The sequence below is a fragment of the Schistocerca nitens genome, chromosome 7 (assembly GCF_023898315.1).
Source record: "Schistocerca nitens isolate TAMUIC-IGC-003100 chromosome 7, iqSchNite1.1, whole genome shotgun sequence".
In the NCBI taxonomy this organism is placed as follows: Eukaryota; Metazoa; Arthropoda; class Insecta; order Orthoptera; family Acrididae; genus Schistocerca; species Schistocerca nitens.
The window spans coordinates 613,743,088-613,764,331 of record NC_064620.1 but is presented as its reverse complement, the minus strand read 5'-3'; the positions used below and the strand labels follow the sequence as shown (position 1 = coordinate 613,764,331).

Genomic DNA, 21,244 nt, shown 5'->3' with positions numbered 1-21,244 from the left:
ACCATTCCCCCTTTACACTATCGGATAAACGCAAGGATGGCTGACATTGTGTTTACCTGCAAGATTTTATGTTGACTATGCTACAAATATAGCACCATTCCTGTCCATCATCTATCAGAGATCATTGGAACAACGGAAAGTTCCAGGGAACTGGAAGAATGCCCAGGTCATAGCAATCTATAAAAAGGGTAGAAAATCGGATTGCACATTATTACCGGCCAATTTCACTGACACCGATCTGCTGTAGAATCATGGAACATATTTTGTGTTCAGACATAATGATCTTTCTAGACTGTGAGGTGCTCATCTACAGAAACCAGCGTGGTTTTAGGAAACAGCGGTCATGCGAGGCACAGCTGGCCCTCAGGCTCTAGTTAGCGGCTCCCAGGTTGATGTCATACTTCTCGACTTTCGAAAGGCGTTCAACTCAGTTCCGCACTGTCGCTAGGCTCCAAAAAGTGCGCGCTTACACTCTATCTGATGACATACGCGGTTGGATAGAAAGTTTTCTAACAGACAGAGAGCAGTATGTCGTCCTGAATGGGGAGACTTAAACAGAAACAAGTGGAACATCGGGTGTGCCCCAGGGCAGTGTAATAGGTCCGCTACATTTTACGATTTACATAAACGATTCTGGTTGATGGCATTGACAGCGGCGTTAGACTGTTTGCCGATGATAATGTAGTCTACAGGAAAGTAGTATCACACGAAAGTTGTGAACAAATCAATGAGGATTTGCAGAAAATAAATGCGTGGTGTAATGACTGGCAGTTATCAAATGGCTCTGAGCACTATGGGACTTAACATCTGAGGTCATCAGTCCCCTAGAACTTAGAACTACTTAAACCTAACTAACCTAAGGACATCACACACATCCATGCCAGAGGCAGGATTCGAGCCTGCGACCGTAGCGGTCGCGCGGTTCCAGACTGAAGCGCGGCAGTTATCCCCCAATATTAGTAAGTGTAACCTACTGCGTATAACAAGGCGAAAATCCCCATTAATGTACGAGTACAAAATAAATGCCCAGTCTTTGGAAGCGGTAACATCAGTCAAGTATCTGGATGTGACTATTCGAAATGATTTCAAATGGAACGATCAGATTATACAAGTAAGGGATAAGGCGAACTCTAGATTGCGGTTTATTGGTGGAATCCCGAAGCGATGTAGTCCTTCAACAAAGGAAATAGCTTACAATACGTTAGTTCGTCCAGTCTTAGAGTATTGTTCGTCTCTATGGGAGCCTCACCGGTTGGGTCTGATTCAAGAGACTGAGAAGGGCCAAAGAAGAGCGGCAAGATTCGTGACTGGTACATTTAGCTATGGCGAGAGCGTTACAAATCTCATAGAAAGATTGAAGTGACACACTTGCAGATAGACGAGGCGCTAAACGGAAGGAGCTGCTCACTAAATTCCAAAATCCGATCTTCGCCGAGGATGTAGAGCATATATTATTACCACCAACTTTCAAATCGCGAAATGATCAACATTCAGAGACAAGGGAAATTAGAGTTCGTACTGAGGCGTTCAACAAGTCTTTTTTTCCCTCGCGCGATTCGCGAGTGGAAAAGAGGGGGGAGGGGTATGTGGCACTGGCGCGAATAGCGTCCTCCGCCACAAACCGTTTGGTGGCTAGCGGAGTATATATGTAGATGTACTTGTAGAACCCAAAAAATTTATAGCTTTCACTTTTTCACGGGTAACTATTGCTGCACATTTTTTCTTCGGGCTTGGAAGTTTCGAAGTTTCTCCATTTATGATCTGGAATTTAGTTAACACGTCACAGTTAAAACCACCATTCATAGAATCCTCAGAGTTATTTCGTGTTGCTTCTATTGTTTCGACAATATCTAACGAAATGTCGACATCATTTGAATGAATGTCCAAGAAATTAACTAATAAATAACACAACGGTAAGTCTTCAGAAGAAGTAGGTGACTTCGATTACATGCCACGTTACTCGTATTTCATATTTGTAAGGCTGAAACTCTGGAAACTGCACAGAGACAGATACTGATTGTTAGCAAGCATAGGTGAAGAAATGACAAAGAAAATAAATTCAGTTTTACCTCCATTGTCAATATTTAGCGATACTGCAAAGGCAACTGCTAATTATTATTTATATTAAATGAGTTGTAAGTTAGGATGAATGTTGACTGTGAACAATATATTGTGTCATATAAACTATCAATGGAAAGAGAAGTTCGTATTAGAGATTATGACTGCATTGTGGCATATTATCTGTATACCGATGTGCCACCAACTAGGAATATGTGCCCATCGTGTCGCGCATGTGCTGTGTGCTGCAGCTACGGCAGCGGTGTACATTTCTCCAGCCAAATGATGAGATACAAATTTGGCAATTTTCAACATTTTTATTAAATACTTATAGTGCGTCTCAGCACCTACACTTTTGACGTTGGGTTTCTTTCTGCGTATTCTTCCTGATAAAAAAAATTCAGGGCAGCTTTCGATATGTCAGATTCGACCAATCTCTCTTGAGTGCAGTAAGAGCTCGAATATTGTTCGTCTAAGTGTATCGCCAGAAAGGTGTTTGTACGTCAGTTCGCTCACTTTCTTCCGGTACAGACAGCCTCATATCAGGTTGCACAACCATTGCACAGGTGTGGTCGAACTGAGGATAAGTGTCTTCCACTGGGAATAGTCTCATATCAGCACGATTAGGATGCATGTGTCCTTAGTGGTCCCGCACACGGGCAGGCATCAGTGGTGGGGAAAGTGTGAGACGCCGCATACGACTGGGGTGGGTTATTCTGCGTGAAACTAGTGCGCGGGCAGACTGGTGTGGCGCGCTCTGCAGCAGTCCTGGGTTCGGCAGCTCTTGCGCCTGCTGGCACACGTCAGTGCAGAGGCCAGCGATGTGGTGCACCAGCTACTGTGGTCTGAAGATGTCCTCAACTTTTTAATAAAATGTCAGTAAGCATTCCTTGTCCTGTCCATCCTACTACACACAGAGTGGTAATTGCTTAAACACTGTAATTGTCTAAAAAATGTCAATTTTTGTAGTGACTCACAGAAGTGGGCTATCTTCAATTTCCCACCACATTAAACTTAGCCGAAGTGGGCTAGTACCACTTGTTTAAACTTAGCACAATTCTGTCAGATCCGTCATCTTCGATTTTTAATTTCCCACCATTTTATACTTGGCACAACTAGCACTGGTTCAGGCATCTTGGGTTCTGATGCCAGAGGAGTGGATGTAAGAGTGAAGGAAATATCTGGAAATGGTGCACAACGTTGTAGGGAAAGTGGGTCAGAGGAAATCTGGCCTGAAATCGCAATTTCCATCTACTGATGATGATAATGCTGATGATGACGTGGTACACTTTGCATGTTTGATACAGGCAGAACTACAGTACAGCAAATAATGTACATTAGTGGGTGGGAATTGAAAATTATTAGTGAGTCTTACATTACACTATTTTTGAGTTTGTTATTTATCAATGGGACACGCTTATATTTACCCAGTAAAATTTCTGTGTCATGCAGTAAGTATATACTATATCATATATTCGCAAATACTTACAGAAACCAAGTAAGAAAGAGAACGTAAAAGCTAATATGCCAGGGACACTGATATCACTACAGATACAGACAAGGCATGAGTTTGGATTGGTGAAACGCGGGAAAGTAATGCACTGAATTCTTTCAAGGGAAACATCCCAACATTTTCCTGAAGCAATTTAGGAAAACTGCGGAATCCTACAGACGAGTGGCCAGAAGAGGTCTTAACCACACATTTGACCCAAATTTTAGGCTATTACCTACGGTTTATGATACAAATTTCACAACCAAAAAAATGGTTCAAATGGCTCTGAGCACTATGGGGCTTAACTTCTGAGGTCATCAGTCCCCTAGAACTTAGAACTACCTAAACCTAACTAACCTACAGATATCACACACATCCATGCCCCAGGATTCGAACCTGCGGCCGTAGCGGTCGCGCGGTTCCAGACTGTAGCGCCTAGGACCGCTCTGCCACTCCGGCCGGCTATTTCACAACCACGCTGACTTGAAGTTACGTGTTTGGAGAACAAATATCAGGGCTGTCATTCGTTTTATGTGTGTTGTTAAACTAAATGCGCATCTTCAGTAAACGCCTGTAACTGGTCAATAGTGATGCTGTAATATTGCACCCTTAGATACTGACTGCTCGCTGTAAATACACTCCTGGAAATTGAAATAAGAACACCGTGAATTCATTGTCCCAGGAAGGGGAAACTTTATTGACACATTCCTGGGGTCAGATACATCACATGATCACACTGACAGAACCACAGGCACATAGACACAGGCAACAGAGCATGCACAATGTCGGCACTAGTACAGTGTATATCCACCTTTCGCAGCAATGCAGGCTGCTATTCTCCCATGGAGACGATCGTAGAGATGCTGGATGTAGTCCTGTGGAACGGCTTGCCATGCCATTTCCACCTGGCGCCTCAGTTGGACCAGCGTTCGTGCTGGACGTGCAGACCGCGTGAGACGAAGCTTCATCCAGTCCCAAACATGCTCAATGGGGGACAGATCCGGAGATCTTGCTGGCCAGGGTAGTTGACTTAGACCTTCTAGAGCACGTTGGGTGGCACGGGATACATGCGGACGTGCATTGTCCTGTTGGAACAGCAAGTTCCCTTGCCGGTCTAGGAATGGTAGAACGATGGGTTCGATGACGGTTTGGATGTACCGTGCACTATTCAGTGTCCCCTCGACGATCACCAGTGGTGTACGGCCAGTGTAGGAGATCGCTCCCCACACCGTGATGCCGGGTGTTGGCCCTGTGTGCCTCGGTCGTATGCAGTCCTGATTGTGGCGCTCACCTGCACGGCGCCAAACACGCATACGACCATCATTGGCACCAAGGCAGAAGCGACTCTCATCGCTGAAGACGACACGTCTCCATTCGTCCCTCCATTCACGCCTGTCGCGACACCACTGGAGGCGGGCTGCACGATGTTGGGGCGTGAGCGGAAGACGGCCTAACGGTGTGCGGGACCGTAGCCCAGCTTCATGGAGACGGTTACGAATGGTCCTCGCCGATACCCCAGGAGCAACAGTGTCCCTAATTTGCTGGGAAGTGGCGGTGCGGTCCCCTACGGCACTGCGTAAGATCCTACGGTCTTGGCGTGCATCCGTGCGTCGCTGCGGTCCGGTCCCAGGTCGACGAGCAGGTGCACCTTCCGCCGACCACTGGCGACAACATCGATGTACTGTGGAGACCTCACGCCCCACGTGTTGAGCAATTCGGCGGTACGTCCACCCGGCCTCCCGCATGCCCACTATACGCCCTCGCTCAAAGTCCGTCAACTGCACATACGGTTCACGTCCACGCTGTCGCGGCATGCTACCAGTGTTAAAGACTGCGATGGAGCTCCGTATGCCACGGCAAACTGGCTGACACTGACGGCGGCGGTGCACAAATGCTGCGCAGCTAGCGCCATTCGACGGCCAACACCGCGGTTCCTGGTGTGTCCGCTGTTCCGTGCGTGTGATCATTGCTTGTACAGCCCTCTCGCAGTGTCCGGAGCAAGTATGGTGGGTCTGACACACTGGTGTCAATGTGTTCTTTTTTCCATTTCCAGGAGTGTATTTATTCATAATATTGTCTCAGACAGTTCGCACAAGTAAGAAGAAACAAGAGTAATTGAGTCATGATAATTTCGTTAAACGTTACTGACACGTAATGAATGGGGTAATGAGGTGGCCATAACATGAAATCATGTCCGTGAAGTAACACTCAAAGCTCCTCAACGCCGATGTTATACATATGTCACGCTAAATCACACTTTTGTGGCAGAACGGTACTTGTGCTCTGCACCCCTACTTTTCGTGTGCAGATGCTTTAACCACTGCGCTATCTGAACATTATCCAGACATAAGCGAAACTTCTATTGACATTAGTATTCCTTCTCATTAATTCTGAAGACTGTGATCAGCAATTCTGCCTCGATATATTCGGTATACTATAGGTTCAGCTACTCTCAAAGGTTTCTGTAACACAATTTCATGCCCCTGGAACGTTACTGATTTCATCCTGCTGCACCTGCATTCCTTTCTACTCAGTGAATTTCATTCCATACCTATGTATCCCTTGAAAAAGAGCAAGATAAAGTTCTCCACCAAATCCATGCCAGCTCCCCCCCCCCCTCCACCCCAGTGATCCAGTGATGCTATACCCACAAACTCCATTGGAGAACCCCTGGGAGCTCTGTTCAGAAATCGTGGGTGTAGCACCAGTGACAATGAAAGTTCACTTCAGGCAGCCTAATTGTTAAGGTGATCGCTCGGCTGTCGGTGTGCCACAATACTTCAGCAGCCACGACACTGGGGGTGGAAAGCTGTGCAGAACGACTGACCCCGACTGTTGCCCCCGGTATGCGAGAGCGGGTCCAGGGAGGGGAGGTGCCGCGGCGGCTACTCACTTGAAGCGCCAGTACTCCGGCTGGCTGCGTGACCAGCGGCTGTGGCCCGCGTAGGCGGACCCCCGCAGGTTCCCCAGCACGATGTCATACCCCGCGTTGGACAAAGGTTTCACTGTTGGCAACAGAAAAACGACTGCCATTCACACATTTCATCAGGATCTTTTCCAAAAAGTCTGTGTGCACAGGTAGGTGTTGTCCAACAAATGGTCCATCAACATACTTAGCCTGCCATTCCCCTTTCCACTTCCAGTAAAAACTCTAACAAGCTTTAGAAATATCGTGTTGGCACTTTCGTCTTCTTTAAGAATAAGAGGTTTCAAGTCCCACTGGTCTTGATATTGTTGGAGGTGGAATGAACGTTGGTCTTGTTTTGATCGACGCTTCAGACATTTGTCTGTAGTCATGTAGACAAATTTTGGAAAACTAAGATCCCTATAATTGGTTGGACATTGAACCCTGGTTCTCCAGAATGTGACTACTGTGCCGTATAACACTGTGCACTTTTTTCAGTAGCTGTGCGGCAAGTACAGTCTGCGGATAACTCTGTAAATATAATCCCATCTAGAAACTTTGTGGGCACTTACACTGCGAAATGGTACCAGCTCTCAACAGATGGCACGAATCTCTTCATTCTATTGTGCAACATTACTTCATTTTGGTATTGTAAATTTTTATTTCGTTTGTAATATTATCAAGCTAAATGAAATACAGTTATTGCAGATATGTAACCGGTTTGGTTTGCTGATGATGAACATTGTGCTTGATATCTTTAACGATGAATAAATTAATAAGTAATAGAAGATAATGTTCAAAATGAAATCTATAACTCACTAATTACAAATGAATGAGAATATCGAGAAAAAACCAGGGTACCTTATTGGTAATTGTGAACTTGAACAAAGCTTCAAAAATAAAACTGGAAAGAGATGTTTGAAATCGCTAAAACTACAAGATGGATCATTAACAACAATAGAATATAAATTAATAGTGACTATCAAGTAGTTGTACACCATGACCCTTTGTGGGACAATATTTACAGTTTGTTACATGATGCAGAATTTGGATAATGCATAAAGTAAAAGAATTTCTAGAACATATTTATATAATTACAATAGGAGTCATAATCATTTTCCACATCATTAATTACCAAATTACCTTTCCAGTAAAGATCACAAAACAACTAATCCATAAAAAGTCTAAACCCAAATGGCCACGGCACATTGTGTGAGGGTTTGTACTCCAGATTAGGGTTACCAGGGAATGAAAGTTGTATTTGCTATTCACATGACGTTTCCTACTATGCACCTACTGGAACACTTCCCACTCACGCCTTCCAACGTTGATAACTGCAGCCCTAGTAGTAGTGAGGCTGTGGGGGTACTGGTGTAGTCTGCACTACTGTGAGATTTCTCATTTCATATAACATCACAATGACATGCGATTTTACCATATTTCCCACTACCCCATCTCTCTGATGTCACAGGAAAACAATTCTATTTACAAACAGGCAGGAAATTCAAAGCTGATGGGAAATTGGAAAGAGACCAACTGTGCTAAAGGGTTTTTCCCACTTCTCTGATGCCTCAAGCCACTTTTCCTAAGTGAAATATGATGAGAAATTAAAAAATTCTAGACTAACAATTGTCCGGTTGGTATGTACACTGCTGGCCACCGTAAATGCAACACCCTGAAGGAAGCATCCGAATCAAGTGAAATTTACACAATGGGTTTGCAGCGATGAGATATGCAACTGATTAGAATTTCAGCGCAGACGCACATCACGCGCGCCTGTGGCGCCACCTCATAGCGCCATTTAAGGCTTGGCGATTTCGACGAGTGTACGTTCGGCACGTGTGTTTACCTTGTGGTTGTTTCACAAGACGATCAGTTATGCCTCGTAGACAACATCGAACATCGTTTGATCATGTATCCGAGTTCGATAGAGGAAGGATAGTGGCTTACCGAGATTGTGGATTATCATACAGAGAAATCGCTAGTCGTGTTGGACGAAACCAAACAACTGTAATGCGGATATGTGACCGTTGGATGCAGGAGGGTACGACGGACCGACGTGGTCGATCGCATTCACCTCGGTGCACCACTGCACGTGCTGATAGGCAAATTGTGCGCATGGTAGTGACGGATCGCTCAGTGACATCCCGAACCATAGCACAGCACATTGCGTCTGTAACGCATCATCCAGTGTCTGCGCGTACCATTCGACGCCGTTTACAGCAGAGTGGTCTGTCCGCAAGACGTCCATTGCTTCGTCTACCATTGACGCAGAACCACAGACGTCTCCGTCGCCAATCGTGTGATGACAGACGGATGTGGACGGCAGAATGGAATGACGTTGTCTTTACTGACGAGGCACGCTTCTGTCTGCAGCACCACGATGGTCGGATTCGAGTGTGGAGACACCGTGGAGAGAGGATGCTGGACAGCTGCATTATGCACCGCCACACTGGTCTTGCACCGGGTATTATGGTATGGGGCGGTATTGGATATTACTCTCGCACGCCTCTAGTACGCATTGCCGGTACTTTAAATAGCCGGCGCTACATATCCGAGGTGCTGGAGCCAGTTGTCCTTCCTTACCTTCAGGGCTCGGCCACAGCCATATTTCAACAGGATAATGCGCGACCACACGTGGCACGCATTGTCCAAAGGTTCTTCGTCAATAACCAGATTGAATTGCTTCCCTGGCCGGCTCACTCTCCGGATCTTTCGCCGATAGAAAACATGTGGTCCATGGTTGCTCAACGAGTGACCCAGATTACATCCCCAGCTGCCACACCAGATGATCCCTGGCAACGTGTGGAAGCTGTTTGGGCTGCTGTACCCCAGGAACACATCCAACGTCTCTTTGACTCAATGCCGAGACGTGTGGCAGCGGTGATCTCCAACAATGGCGGCTACTCTGGCTACTGATTCTGGCAGGAACCACATGTCACAGACGTCTGTAAACGTAATCATTTGATACTTGGTCAACATGTTATCTACAAAATAAATTTTGTTGTGCTACCTCTTGTCTTTCTTGGTGTTGCATTTACGGTGGCCAGCAGTGTAATTAAAGAATCCAAGATGGTGGACTGTGGGATATTGGCACAGCCTGTATAGTTGCCAGTCTGTTTAGCTCCAAGATGCTAATCCAAAATGGCGGATCTGGGAACCCTGGCGCATCTTGCATTTTTTGTATATTTTTCCCAACCATATGACATCAGAACTCAAGACGGCTAAACTGTGGATACTAGTGGAACCTGCATGGTTGCCAGGACACTTGCACTAGGTGTAGAATGCAAGACGGTTGAGCCCACATAGTTGTAAGATTTCACATTTTTTAAATCTCAAATCGTATCATAATTTTAAAATGGTATAAAATTCTAAAATTCACTTATCTCTATGTTTAAAACTCATACAGTGTATATGCTTAAACAATTTCTCCCACTGCAGTTCCTTTAAGTCCACATGTGATGTGTCGAAACAATTTCCCCTAACGACTTGCTAGCCAGTTAGTGCTCTTATCACTACCCCTGGAGTAGGATAGCGATGGTTATATCTTTATTTAAAACGAATGTGGTGGAAAGAGCACCCTTCCACAGTCAGAGTGACTACACACGCCCTCCACCGATGCTACTGCCGGAAACCAAGTCTCCCCACTATGGCAGTTCAGATATGAGGGAATGAGACACATGCTGAGGGCAAAGAATTCCCCCCCCCCCCCTACAGCATCCAGCCAAGTAGTGTTGTATGGCTCCCACTAGTCCAGGTTGCCCACATACAACCTGGGTTGTGGTGTCACAGTGCTGGCTGCCATGCAGTTGCCATTGTGTGATGTTTGGCACATATCATGATACCTGATGCAACCACTGTCATGCTGCCTGACAATGTATGAAGCACAATATAAACATTTCTTTCCCATGAAAGTCGTAACTTGTGTCTGAGTCTGCCTGTTAATTTGTTATTTCAGCTATGCTAGTCGCAACTGACCTACTTCCTACAACATGAAAATCCACTTAGCATTCACCAAGGATGTAACATAGAAAAGCACTTAGACATGCTATTTCTGGTCTACAGAACCTGTAGCGCTATCTATAAATGACCTACTTTCCCCCAATTACATTTCAGCTTCTTATTCACTTGCTAAGAATGTGAAGTTCTATTCTGTGGCATCAGAGACTTTCATTATTTATCATACTCCACACACACACACACACACACACACACACACACACACACACACACATACATACATACACGATGGACAGATTTAGGTGCAGTTAAAGTAATGCTATTCATCAAATAATAAATGGAGGTCACAAACCTTCTGACGTGATAAAGAATAGTTTGACTCAGTAAGTAAATGCAGAGACTTGACGGTGGTCAATGTACGAAAACATGTGCTTGGTTTGGCACAGCTGGTATAGTCATATTACTTGTAGTAATCATATGTGCATCCTGTAAGATCAAAATCAGGACCTACAGTCTTCTACCCTGCTAAAGCTTCAAACATTAGGTACCTTACTAAGTGCAATAGATCAACCCCACACACAATTGTTTTTATGAAGTTACCTTATATATATATATGCTGAGGGTGGTGATGATGGTGAAAGTTGTACTTAGAAGAAGTTTTGCTGCGGCCTTTAATATTTTGCAGGATATTTTGGTACAGTTTGGAAGCATGTTGACACAATGCTTTTTGCTGTAACGTTAATGTAAGTCTTCATTGGGAATTTTTTATGCTTCATATGAAATACTCATAATTGGACATATTTCAGTGCCCTATAGTGAGCTCTCACCATACACTCCTATATTTGCTAATCTCAAGATGAGAAAGTAAATGGCGTTGGTAGGACATCTGACTATGACTTCGAGCTAGGTGCAACTTTTGAGAAACTACATTATTGCGGCACTAAAGTGATATTATCCCCTATATAGTGGTGTAGGCTGTGTGACAACCCAACTGCAACTGCAGGCATGAATGCTTTCAATACTCGAACGCCCACAGTATTCCTAGGTTATCACAAGGTCACTGCAGGGGCTTTACCATGCACACTGAAAATTCTCTATGAAACGAAATCCATTCACATCCATGAGCTCAGAGGTCATCTTGTCTCTACCTGTATTCGTTCTTGAATATATTTGCTTCAATGAGGCGAGTAGTTTTACTCGTTCTACAAACACAACAGGAAATAATGTGTATATGACCGACTTGCCCATGCTTATCATTCACAAATAAATTATATTATTAATTTTCAGTATACTTCTGAAAGAAATGATGAGCTGACATATTGCATATTTTGAAACACAAATTAATGGTTTTCTGTGGTAAACTATCTGTTGGCTGCACGAATCCCTTACGTATTTTTTTTACTCAGAAATTACTAAAATAAATCGTTGCTACTGTTTCTATAAGGGGGACTCAGGTTTGTTACCTGGTCCAGCCATATTAATTTGGGTTTTCGAAAGTTATGCCACATAATTACAGGTAACTGTTGTCATCTCTTGACAGTAGAAATAACTATAACATTCTTCTTCTTCTTCTATCCATTATTAATAATTTGAGAGTAAAGTCTCATTCAGTAAATATTTATAGTCATTCATTATTAGTACTGTACACTATATTTAAATATTATTTACCTAATGGAACGGCATGGTCATGTGGCGACACTGCAGTGATCATGAGGGGAAGAAAATAAATAATAAATTCTTGTAAGAAATATAATAAAGGGAGTAATAATGAAACATAACTTATGTCAGGAAAGCTGTAAGGGAAGGCTATATCCTATCAGTGTTTCCAGCTGGTATCTACAAGACGCAGTGGAGAGAGTGAAAGAAAATACTTTGACAAAAAAGTATAGAGGGAAGAGGTATGAAATATGAGCCTCATAGACGTCACAGTGCTACTGGCAGATAGTGTTGAATGGGTCACACCATCACAAACCACAAACTGACTGAGGATGAACTAGACAACAGAGTAAGTATTCTGATATTAATAATTGACTTTATATCAAGGTAGAAATTGTAGACGCCATAGTCAGAAAAACATCATAATATGGGCGAGACTTCCATACTGTTTGGGAATAAAAGATAAAGTCGTATTAGAGGAGAATGTTAAGAACTACATGAATGGATAAATTACTAAATAAAAAGGTACTAGAAAGATAAGACCAGTGTGATACTGTCACTAATTTTGGGCGTCAACATGAGGAAGGCACTGCAGCATTATGTGAAGCGAGCAGCCTGTTCGCTCACCACAAGATGGGTCAAGTTGAGCTGCGACAGCAGAAAAGCAGTGCAGCTATGAACGAGCCTGAGGAAAGTACCCACACTATGGGACCACAAAGGTAATGATGCTCCTTGAAGGAACGTATTGGCAGAATGTAGTTGCCATCAGCCACTATAGTTTGTACTATTGATTCTAGCATAGTTATGTACATGTCTGGCAGCAACCTACAAGACACCAGGGCACGCAACTCTCCGCCACATCATTGGTCAGTGAGCACCCGATATCAGTCTGGGCAGCCACTACAACGAGCCAAAGCCACGGAGCTAAGTCAGCATCTATTAATTTGGAGCAGTACGACAGATGAGCCATCTCCAGCCGCAACAACAGCAGCCAAACTAGTGTCTTGGGTGACAGCAACTCATGGTAGTACGACTGTCATCCATCCACACTAGAGTGAGCTTCTCTTCCAGCAGCAGCAGACCTCTACGAGAATCAGGGCAGACATTCACATGGCTGACTTATTTTGCATGTGGCTGCACAGCGCCATCTGGGGCACGTGTTGCTAAGTGAAGCAAACAGTGCCTACAGAGTAGGACACAGGTGGAACACATCCAGCACACCACCACCACAGCCTTCTGCAACTAATGGCGCTGTCAGTGGACCATGAGCCAGTGGAAGGAGGGAGGGGTGGGGGGGAAGGGGGATGCCTGTGGTGTCACACAGTGCACGAGGTTGTAGTGCAAATCTGAATTCATATGTTTTACGTTTCACCCGAAATTCCCTTGCTAGCACTGGCCAGCACTACTTTCGCAACACCCTGCCACTGCACCAGCTCTATGCCATAGTCCGAGGTCGCTACACAAGGAAGAAGTTCTGTGGAAAACTGTCAACAGGAAAAGGGTCTGCAGTGGAGACAGCGTGCCGTACATGGGACAGTCGTCAGGAGGGTAACAGTGGGTTGGCCTCGATTTCCTTATTTCTTTGTTTGAAACGCATACATATATTAATCCCTCATGGTAAATGGCTATAACTTGGACTATATACATGAGAGAAACGTGTACAATTATGTCGTTAGTTTACAAGAGATGAGAGTGATACATACGCATAGACGTCTCGGGGAAGGGCAGGAGGAAGTTTTCAGAGCAACCTATGAGCCCTGAAACGGCCAGCAGGGCCCCACGGCGGGGAACGCCCGGCGGAACTAGCACGCGGTGAGCTGTAAGCTGGTAGCCGTCCTCAGTCTCCACCTCGTGCGTCTCGCACGTCAAGCCGTAATCCCTGCATCCGTCTATCTGCAAACAGTTCACATCTGCTAAGTAACAGCAACTGCAAGATCCGCGCCGGCCGTTGTGGCCGAGCGGTTCTGGCGCTTCAGTCGGGAACCGTGCGACCGCTACGGTCGCAGGTTCAAACCCTGCCTCGGGCATGGATGTGTGTGATGTCCTTAGGTTAGTTAGGTATACGTAGTTTTCTAGGGGACTGATGACCTCAGATGTTAAGTCCCATAGTGCTCAGAGCCATTTTGCAAGATCCGCTGGCACCGCCCTTTAATTGCATAGCTGGACCACAGGTATACTGGCGCTGGTCCAGATTGGCAGCACTGAGGAAGGCAGGCCACTGACATCCCCTCCAAAGAACGACTGTCGTTCAGTAAATAATGCCACAAATTCGCTTACACCCATTAATCCATACATATTATAAAAATGTATGTGGATATGTATCAATAAATGTATGTATATATGTTTCACACCTCCTCTTAAATCACAGGGCCGATTTCAACTAAACTTGGAACATACGTATATCCTTTACTGTTGTGTAAAAATTGCTACTGGGGTAGGAACAACACACCTATCCTGCCTCAGGGGATATGAAATCATAAACAATGAGATACGTGAAAACCTGCCGCATCATATCGGGTGATCAAAAAGTCAGTATAAATTTTATCACCACGGAATAATGTAGATAGAGAGGTAAAAATTGACACACATGCTTGGAATGACATGGAGTTTTATTAGAACAAAAAAAAAAAGTATTGCTAGACGCGTGAAAGACCTCTTCCGCTCGTCGTTTGGTGATGATCGTGTGCTCAGCCGCCACTTTCGTCATGCTTGGCCTCCCAGGTCCCCAGACCTCAGTACGTGCGATTATTGGCTTTGGGGTTCCCTGAAGTCGCAAGTGTATCGTGATCGATCGACATCCCTAGGGATGCTGAAAGACAACATCCAACACCAATGCCTCACCATAACTCCGGACTTGCTTTACGGTGCTGTTCATAACATTATTCCTCGACTACAGATATTGTTGAGGAATGTTGGTGAACATATTGAGCATTTCCTGTAAAAAACATCATCTTTGCTTTGTCTTACTTTGTTATGCTAATTATTGCTATTCTGATCAGATGAAGCGCCATCTGTCGGACATTTTTTGAACGTTTGTAATTTTTGTTTTGGTTCTAGTAAATCCCCATGTCATTCCAAGCATGTGTGTCAATTTGTACCTCTCTATCTACTTTATTCGGTGCTTTATTCAGTTTTCAAATTTATACTGACTTTTTGATCACCCGGTATATGACGTTTAAGCTTATTACTTCTGCGCTGCTAACTCTATTCCCAATAAATGTCGCAGACACTATCCATATATACCGCCAAATGCATGCACAAAATTATATAATTGGTGCCACAAATAGGTCGGGAGATGGGACATCTTAATGACTCAGATGCGTGAAAAATTGACGCATCGTGCATGGCGTTTAAGTTTATTACTTGTGTGCTACTAACTCTAATTGCTACATATATCGTAGACAGTATCCACTGACGCCGCTGAATGTTCCTACACACGTACATCATAGTGCGATACATAGGTCGAGAGATATCACGTCACAAACGCTGATATGTGTGCACTGTTACATTTCTTTGTTGTTGGTGGTGGTGTTTACGGTGCACAGGATCTCAATGGCGAGATTATCAGCGCCCGTAGAAATATTAAAAGCAGGCGAGTATGGTTAAAAGAGCTAAAATTGTTAGTACACTTACTCTCTCACTCGGTCACTCGCCCACTCGCATTCATCCACACACACACTTTCCATATCACACGCCTTAAAACAAAGGAGAAATAGTAAAACATACTACATCTGCGAAGGAGACAGAAGCAAACCGACAGAGGAGCTAAAGCAACGGCGCAGGGATTTATGACTGTCTGACGACTTTCAAAAATCACACGTGAGCCAATCATCCTGTTAACACATTAAGAACATCTCCCTAAAATTTTTGGAAACTAATTGGGCAAATCACTAAACGTTAAAAGCCTCACTGCATTCGTTCAAACGTTACTTAAAATACAGGCCAGATCTGCCAGCAAATCTGACGCTCCACTCCGGTCAGAAAATAAAACACAGCGATCTGTGCGCCAGAACCCCCACACATTGCAGTATCGTCGCTCTGCAGCAATAAGTTATGCGCCAAAGGACTATGGTCGAAGCGAATACGCGTAAGGAGCATCTCACCTTCATGGCTGAAACGAGATACACCACCAGATGCAGCTTATTACCTGTCGCTTCCAGCCGCTCATCCTCCCATCGACTCATAGCGCTGTACCGCAACAGCGAGGATTGCACAGCGAAATAAGTGAGCATCACGATATGCCTCCTTGGCTGCTACACCTGCCTTCACGTTCCAGACAATAGCAATGCGCCGTGGTACCAAACGGAGAGACACATCCATCTCGACCCATTGTAGTTGGAGGAGGGTGGGCTGGGTATTCTGGACTACTTTATCTGCAGGATACGACAGTTGTAGAGAGTCAAGGGCACTTGAAGCACATCTCATCTGTTCCAGTGCCATCAAGATCGTATATACACTCCTGGAAATTGAAATAAGAACACCGGGAATTCATTGTCCCAGGAAGGGGAAACTTTATTGACACATTCCTGGGGTCAGATACATCACATGATCACACTGACAGAACCACAGGCACATAGACACAGGCAACAGAGCATGCACAATGTCGGCACTAGTACAGTGTATATCCACCTTTCGCAGCAATGCAGGCTGCTATTCTCCCATGGAGACGATCGTAGAGATGCTGGATGTAGTCCTGTGGAACGGCTTGCCATGCCATTTCCACCTGGCGCCTCAGTTGGACCAGCGTTCGTGCTGGACGTGCAGACCGCGTGAGACGACGCTTCATCCAGTCCCAAACATGCTCAATGGGGGACAGATTCGGAGATCTTGCTGGCCAGGGTAGTTGACTTACACCTTCTAGAGCACGTTGGGTGGCACGGGATACATGCGGACGTGCATTGTCCTGTTGGAACAGCAAGTTCCCTTGCCGGTCTAGGAATGGTAGAACGACGGGTTCGATGACGGTTTGGATGTACCGTGCACTATTCAGTGTCCCCTCGACGATCACCAGTGGTGTACGGCCAGTGTAGGTGATCGCTCCCCACACCATGATGCCGGGTGTTGGCCCTGTGTGCCTCGGTCATATGCAGTCCTGATTGTGGCGCTCACCTGCACGGCGCCAAACACGCATACGACCATCATTGGCACCAAGGCAGAAGCGACTCTCATCGCTGAAGACGACACGTCTCCATTCGTCCCTCCATTCACGCCTGTAGCGACACCACTGAAGGCGGGCTGCACGATGTTGGGGCGTGAGCGGAAGACGGCCTAACGGTGTGCGGGACCGTAGCCCAACTTCATGGAGACGGTTGCGAATGGTCCTCGCCGATACCCCAGGAGCAACAGTGTCCCTAATTTGCTGGGAAGTGGCGGTGCGGTCCCCTACGGCACTGCGTAGGATCCTACGGTCTTGGCGTGCATCCGTGCGTCGCTGCGGTCCGGTCCCAGGTCGACGGGCACGTGCACCTTCCGCCGACCACTGGTGACAACATCGGTGTACTGTGGAGACCTCACGCCCCACGTGTTGAGCAATTCGGCGGTACGTCCACCCGGCCTCCCGCATGCCCACTATACGCCCTCGCTCAAAGTCCGTCAACTGCACATACGGTTCACGTCCACGCTGTCGCGGCATGCTACCAGTGTTAAAGACTGCGATGGAGCTCCGTATGCCACGGCAAACTGGCTGACACTGACGGCGGCGGTGCACAAATGCTGCGCAGCTAGCGCCATTCGACGGCCAACACCGCGGTTCCTGGTGTGTCCGCTATGCCGTGCCTGTGATCATTGCTTGTACAGCCCTCTCGCAGTGTCCGGAGCAAGTATGGTGGGTCTGACACACTGGTGTCAATGTGTTCTTTTTCCATTTCCAGGAGTGTAATTCCACATCGAAGACGGTGAAGTTTCGAGGCAGATGGACCTTGAGGACTCAATCAAGGAAAACGACAGATCAACCAATGGCTTCCCTCCGTTTAGACACATTCGTAATGACAGCTGTATAGTTATGCTGCTCAGTTAAAATGTCATATAATAACATATTAAAAACATATGCAGGAGTGCAATCTCTACTATACTGCAGCAAATATAAAGTTGCTCTGGGTCTCTACAGTAACTGTTGTGGAAGGCAGTTCAAACCCTTGGTGTTGTACATGCTCCACACCAAGTGATCCCAGTACACACTACACATGGATCCCAAATAGTATTGTTGCCCATGGACGCTTGGAGAGAAGGCGTTCCATAAGACGACGAACAACACTGCTGTATGGGGGTGAAGCTGCAGATGTGAGGACGTTCCATGAGGAGCTGCCGCTGTGTGGTGGCTGGCGGTTCCCCAGCACCAGCATAGAAGCATAGAGACTGGCTATGGGACTGATCCTGTAAGTAACTGAGCCCAGCATAACCCCCCATGGTGGATAACAACAATAATCATCAAGTAAGAAGGCCACACAGGCCTGTACATTGTGCATCCATAGTCTGGCCGCAAACGTGCAAAAGCGCTATAAAACGGGAGCAGAGGCGCCCTGTCTGTTCACCAAGACCTCGGGCTAAGGCACTTAATGATATTCACTGCCTTCCGAGTTCTGTTTTTCACGCCTCTCAACTGCGGTAACCAAGGCTGTTTGGAGTCAAAGGTGAGCCCCAGAGAGTTCACCGAGTCTTTAAAACCGTGTCCCTCATATGTAAGACAGGCGAATTAATAATTCGACGCCGGCCGGTGTGGCCGAGCGGCTGTAGGCGCTTCAGTCTGGAACCGCGCGACCGCTACGATCGCAGGTTCGAATCCTGCCTGGGGCATGGATGTGTATGATGTCCTTAGGTTAGTTAGGTTTAAGTAGTTCTAAGATCTAGGGGACTGATGACCTCAGAAGTTAAGTCCCATACTGCTCAGAGCCATTTTTTTAATAATTCGACGAGAACGATTAAAACAAACACAAGCACCCTTATTTGCGGGAAACTGAAAACCTATCTTTGCAACCCCACTCCACTAACCTCTGTACTGTAAGTTCCAACTGACAGCTCACTGTTGCAACAATGGAGAAGGAACAGAAAGCATTAAAATCACCCACAAATAAGGGGCACTGTTCAGGACTCCCTTCGATAGACGTGATACTTTTCATGCCTACGGTAAAGACGGTAACACATAAAACACTGCCCTGAGGAACACCAGTCTCCTGCTCAAAATAATCAAACCGCTCATCACCAACTAGAGACCTAAAAAGCGCTTAGAGAGGAAGGAGCGTATGAAAATGGGGAGGTGGCTCCGAAAGCCTCATGACGGAGTTGCACGAGAGTGTTGTGTCTCCTAGTGGCGCTGTACGCCTTACTGATATCGAAGAATATACCGAGACAGTGATGATTACGTAGGAAAGCCTGTGGAACAGTCACCTCTAGCAGAGTCCGTGGTCCGAAATCCCTGGAATCCACATTGAGAGCGCCTAAAGAGTTGCCTGGTCTCTAAAAACCAGATCAGACGACGGTTAACTGTTCGCTCCAGGGTCTTTCCTATACAGTTCGTTACGGTGACACTCCGACAGCTACTTGGACGTGTGCGGTCCTTTCCTGGTTTGAGGAGAGATTTCAGAATAGCCTCTCTCCACGAGCTGGGTAAGTCGCCTGTCTGTCATATCAAATTAAAATATTAGAGGAAGATTTCCTTTGAGGCTGTAAGCAAATGTCGAAGCATGCAGCACTAGATTCGGTCGTGATGCAGTGCAGTGTCATGAGTCTCAGACAGAGCCGATTCCAGCTCCCACATGGAGCAACAGTGGTTATAAGCTTCAGAAGTTTTGCATCTGAAGTCCTACATCTTCCTGTCTTTGCAAAATGCTCTGTCATTCTCACTGATGTCTCTGGGTATTGTTTGAAGAGACCCCTGTTTCTGCACTGCTGTTATTGGTTACTGTGTTTACTGGAAATGCTCCTGATGGTTTCCCATACTTTTGCAGAAAAAGCTCAACGGTCGATAGATTCCAGGAAAGCTAGCCATGGCCTTTTCATGCTCTCCTTAATTATACGTCGAGCTTTGGCTCTCGCGACTGGAGGGGCTGTAAAGTTATCTGTTGTTAGGCAGTACTTAAACTGTCAGAGAACCACACGCCTATCCCAGATTGCTCATTGGCAGTCGCTGGTCCACCAAGGAACAGCTTGCCTCCTAAGATGACCTGAGGGCTTTGGGGCTGATAAGTCAGCGGTATGATGGATCAGTCGTGAGGTGTGGTCCACCCATTCCTGGACGCTGTCTCGGTGTAAAAACACAACAAAATCTCTGCACCACTTCCAGTTAGTCATGGCCGGCCGGAGTGGCCGTGCGGCTCTAGGCGCTACAGTCTGGAACCGAGCGACCGCTACGGTCGCAGGTTCGAATCCTGCCTCGGGCATGGATGTGTGTGATGTCCTTAGGTTAGTTAGGTTTAATTAGTTCTAAGTTCTAGGCGACTTATGACCTCAGAAGTTAAGTCGCATAGTGCTCAGAGCCATTTCAACCATTTGAAGTTAGTCATGTTGGCCATCCGTGGCTTTTGTTCAAGTGTCCCTCCTAGTAGGTTAATACTGTGTGTGAAGTGGTCACTGATATGAAGGTCTTTAATAACTTCTTACTGAATAGAGTCTGCGAGGGCTAGAGAGGATAAAGAGAGGTCGATGGCTGAGAATGAGCCTTAAGTCTCCCGTTAGAAGAAATGGTCAGGCGACTTTTTCCATAAGATCTTTGAGAGCCTCAGGGTCTGTAGCATCTTGCGAAAATAAATAAAGTCAGTGAACAATAATCTTCCAACACACGTGGATTTCGACTGCACCTGCTTTCAAGTCGGTAGGCAGGGGGAGAGCAGAGGAATGGTGCTCGCCGGCCGGGGTGGCCGAACGGTTCTAGGCGCTACAGTCTGGAACCGAGCGACCGCTACGGTCGCAGGTTCGAATCCTGCCTCGGGCATGGATGTGTGTGATGTCCTTAGGTTAGTTAGGTTTAAGTAGTTCTAAGTTGTAGGGGACTGATGACCTCAGAAGTTAAGTCCCATAGTGCTCAGAGCCATTTTTGAATGGTGCTCGTTATTGACAAACACAGCGATCCGTCCCCTGCCCTTTCCCTAATCAGGTCAGGCTTGCAACAGAGAACATGGCCCCATAGGACAGAAGCATCAGATTGCTTAAAATGCGTTCCGCGCAATCACAAGCACAGC

The 21,244-nt window shown here is 46.0% G+C and overlaps 1 protein-coding gene across 4 annotated transcripts in view; it reads right to left on the bottom strand.

Moving 5' to 3' along the window:
* Positions 1-21,244, bottom strand: part of LOC126194813 (lipase member M-like) — a 245,746-nt gene that overhangs the window by 159,397 nt on the left and 65,105 nt on the right. For all 4 annotated transcript variants that reach the window (XM_049933134.1, XM_049933135.1, XM_049933136.1 and 1 more), the window contains exons 3-4: positions 13,775-13,964; positions 6,444-6,555 (exon numbers count right to left, since the gene is read on the bottom strand). In XM_049933134.1, coding sequence (XP_049789091.1) covers positions 6,444-6,555; positions 13,775-13,964 — 302 coding nt within the window. The remainder of the gene's footprint in view (positions 1-6,443; positions 6,556-13,774; positions 13,965-21,244) is intronic.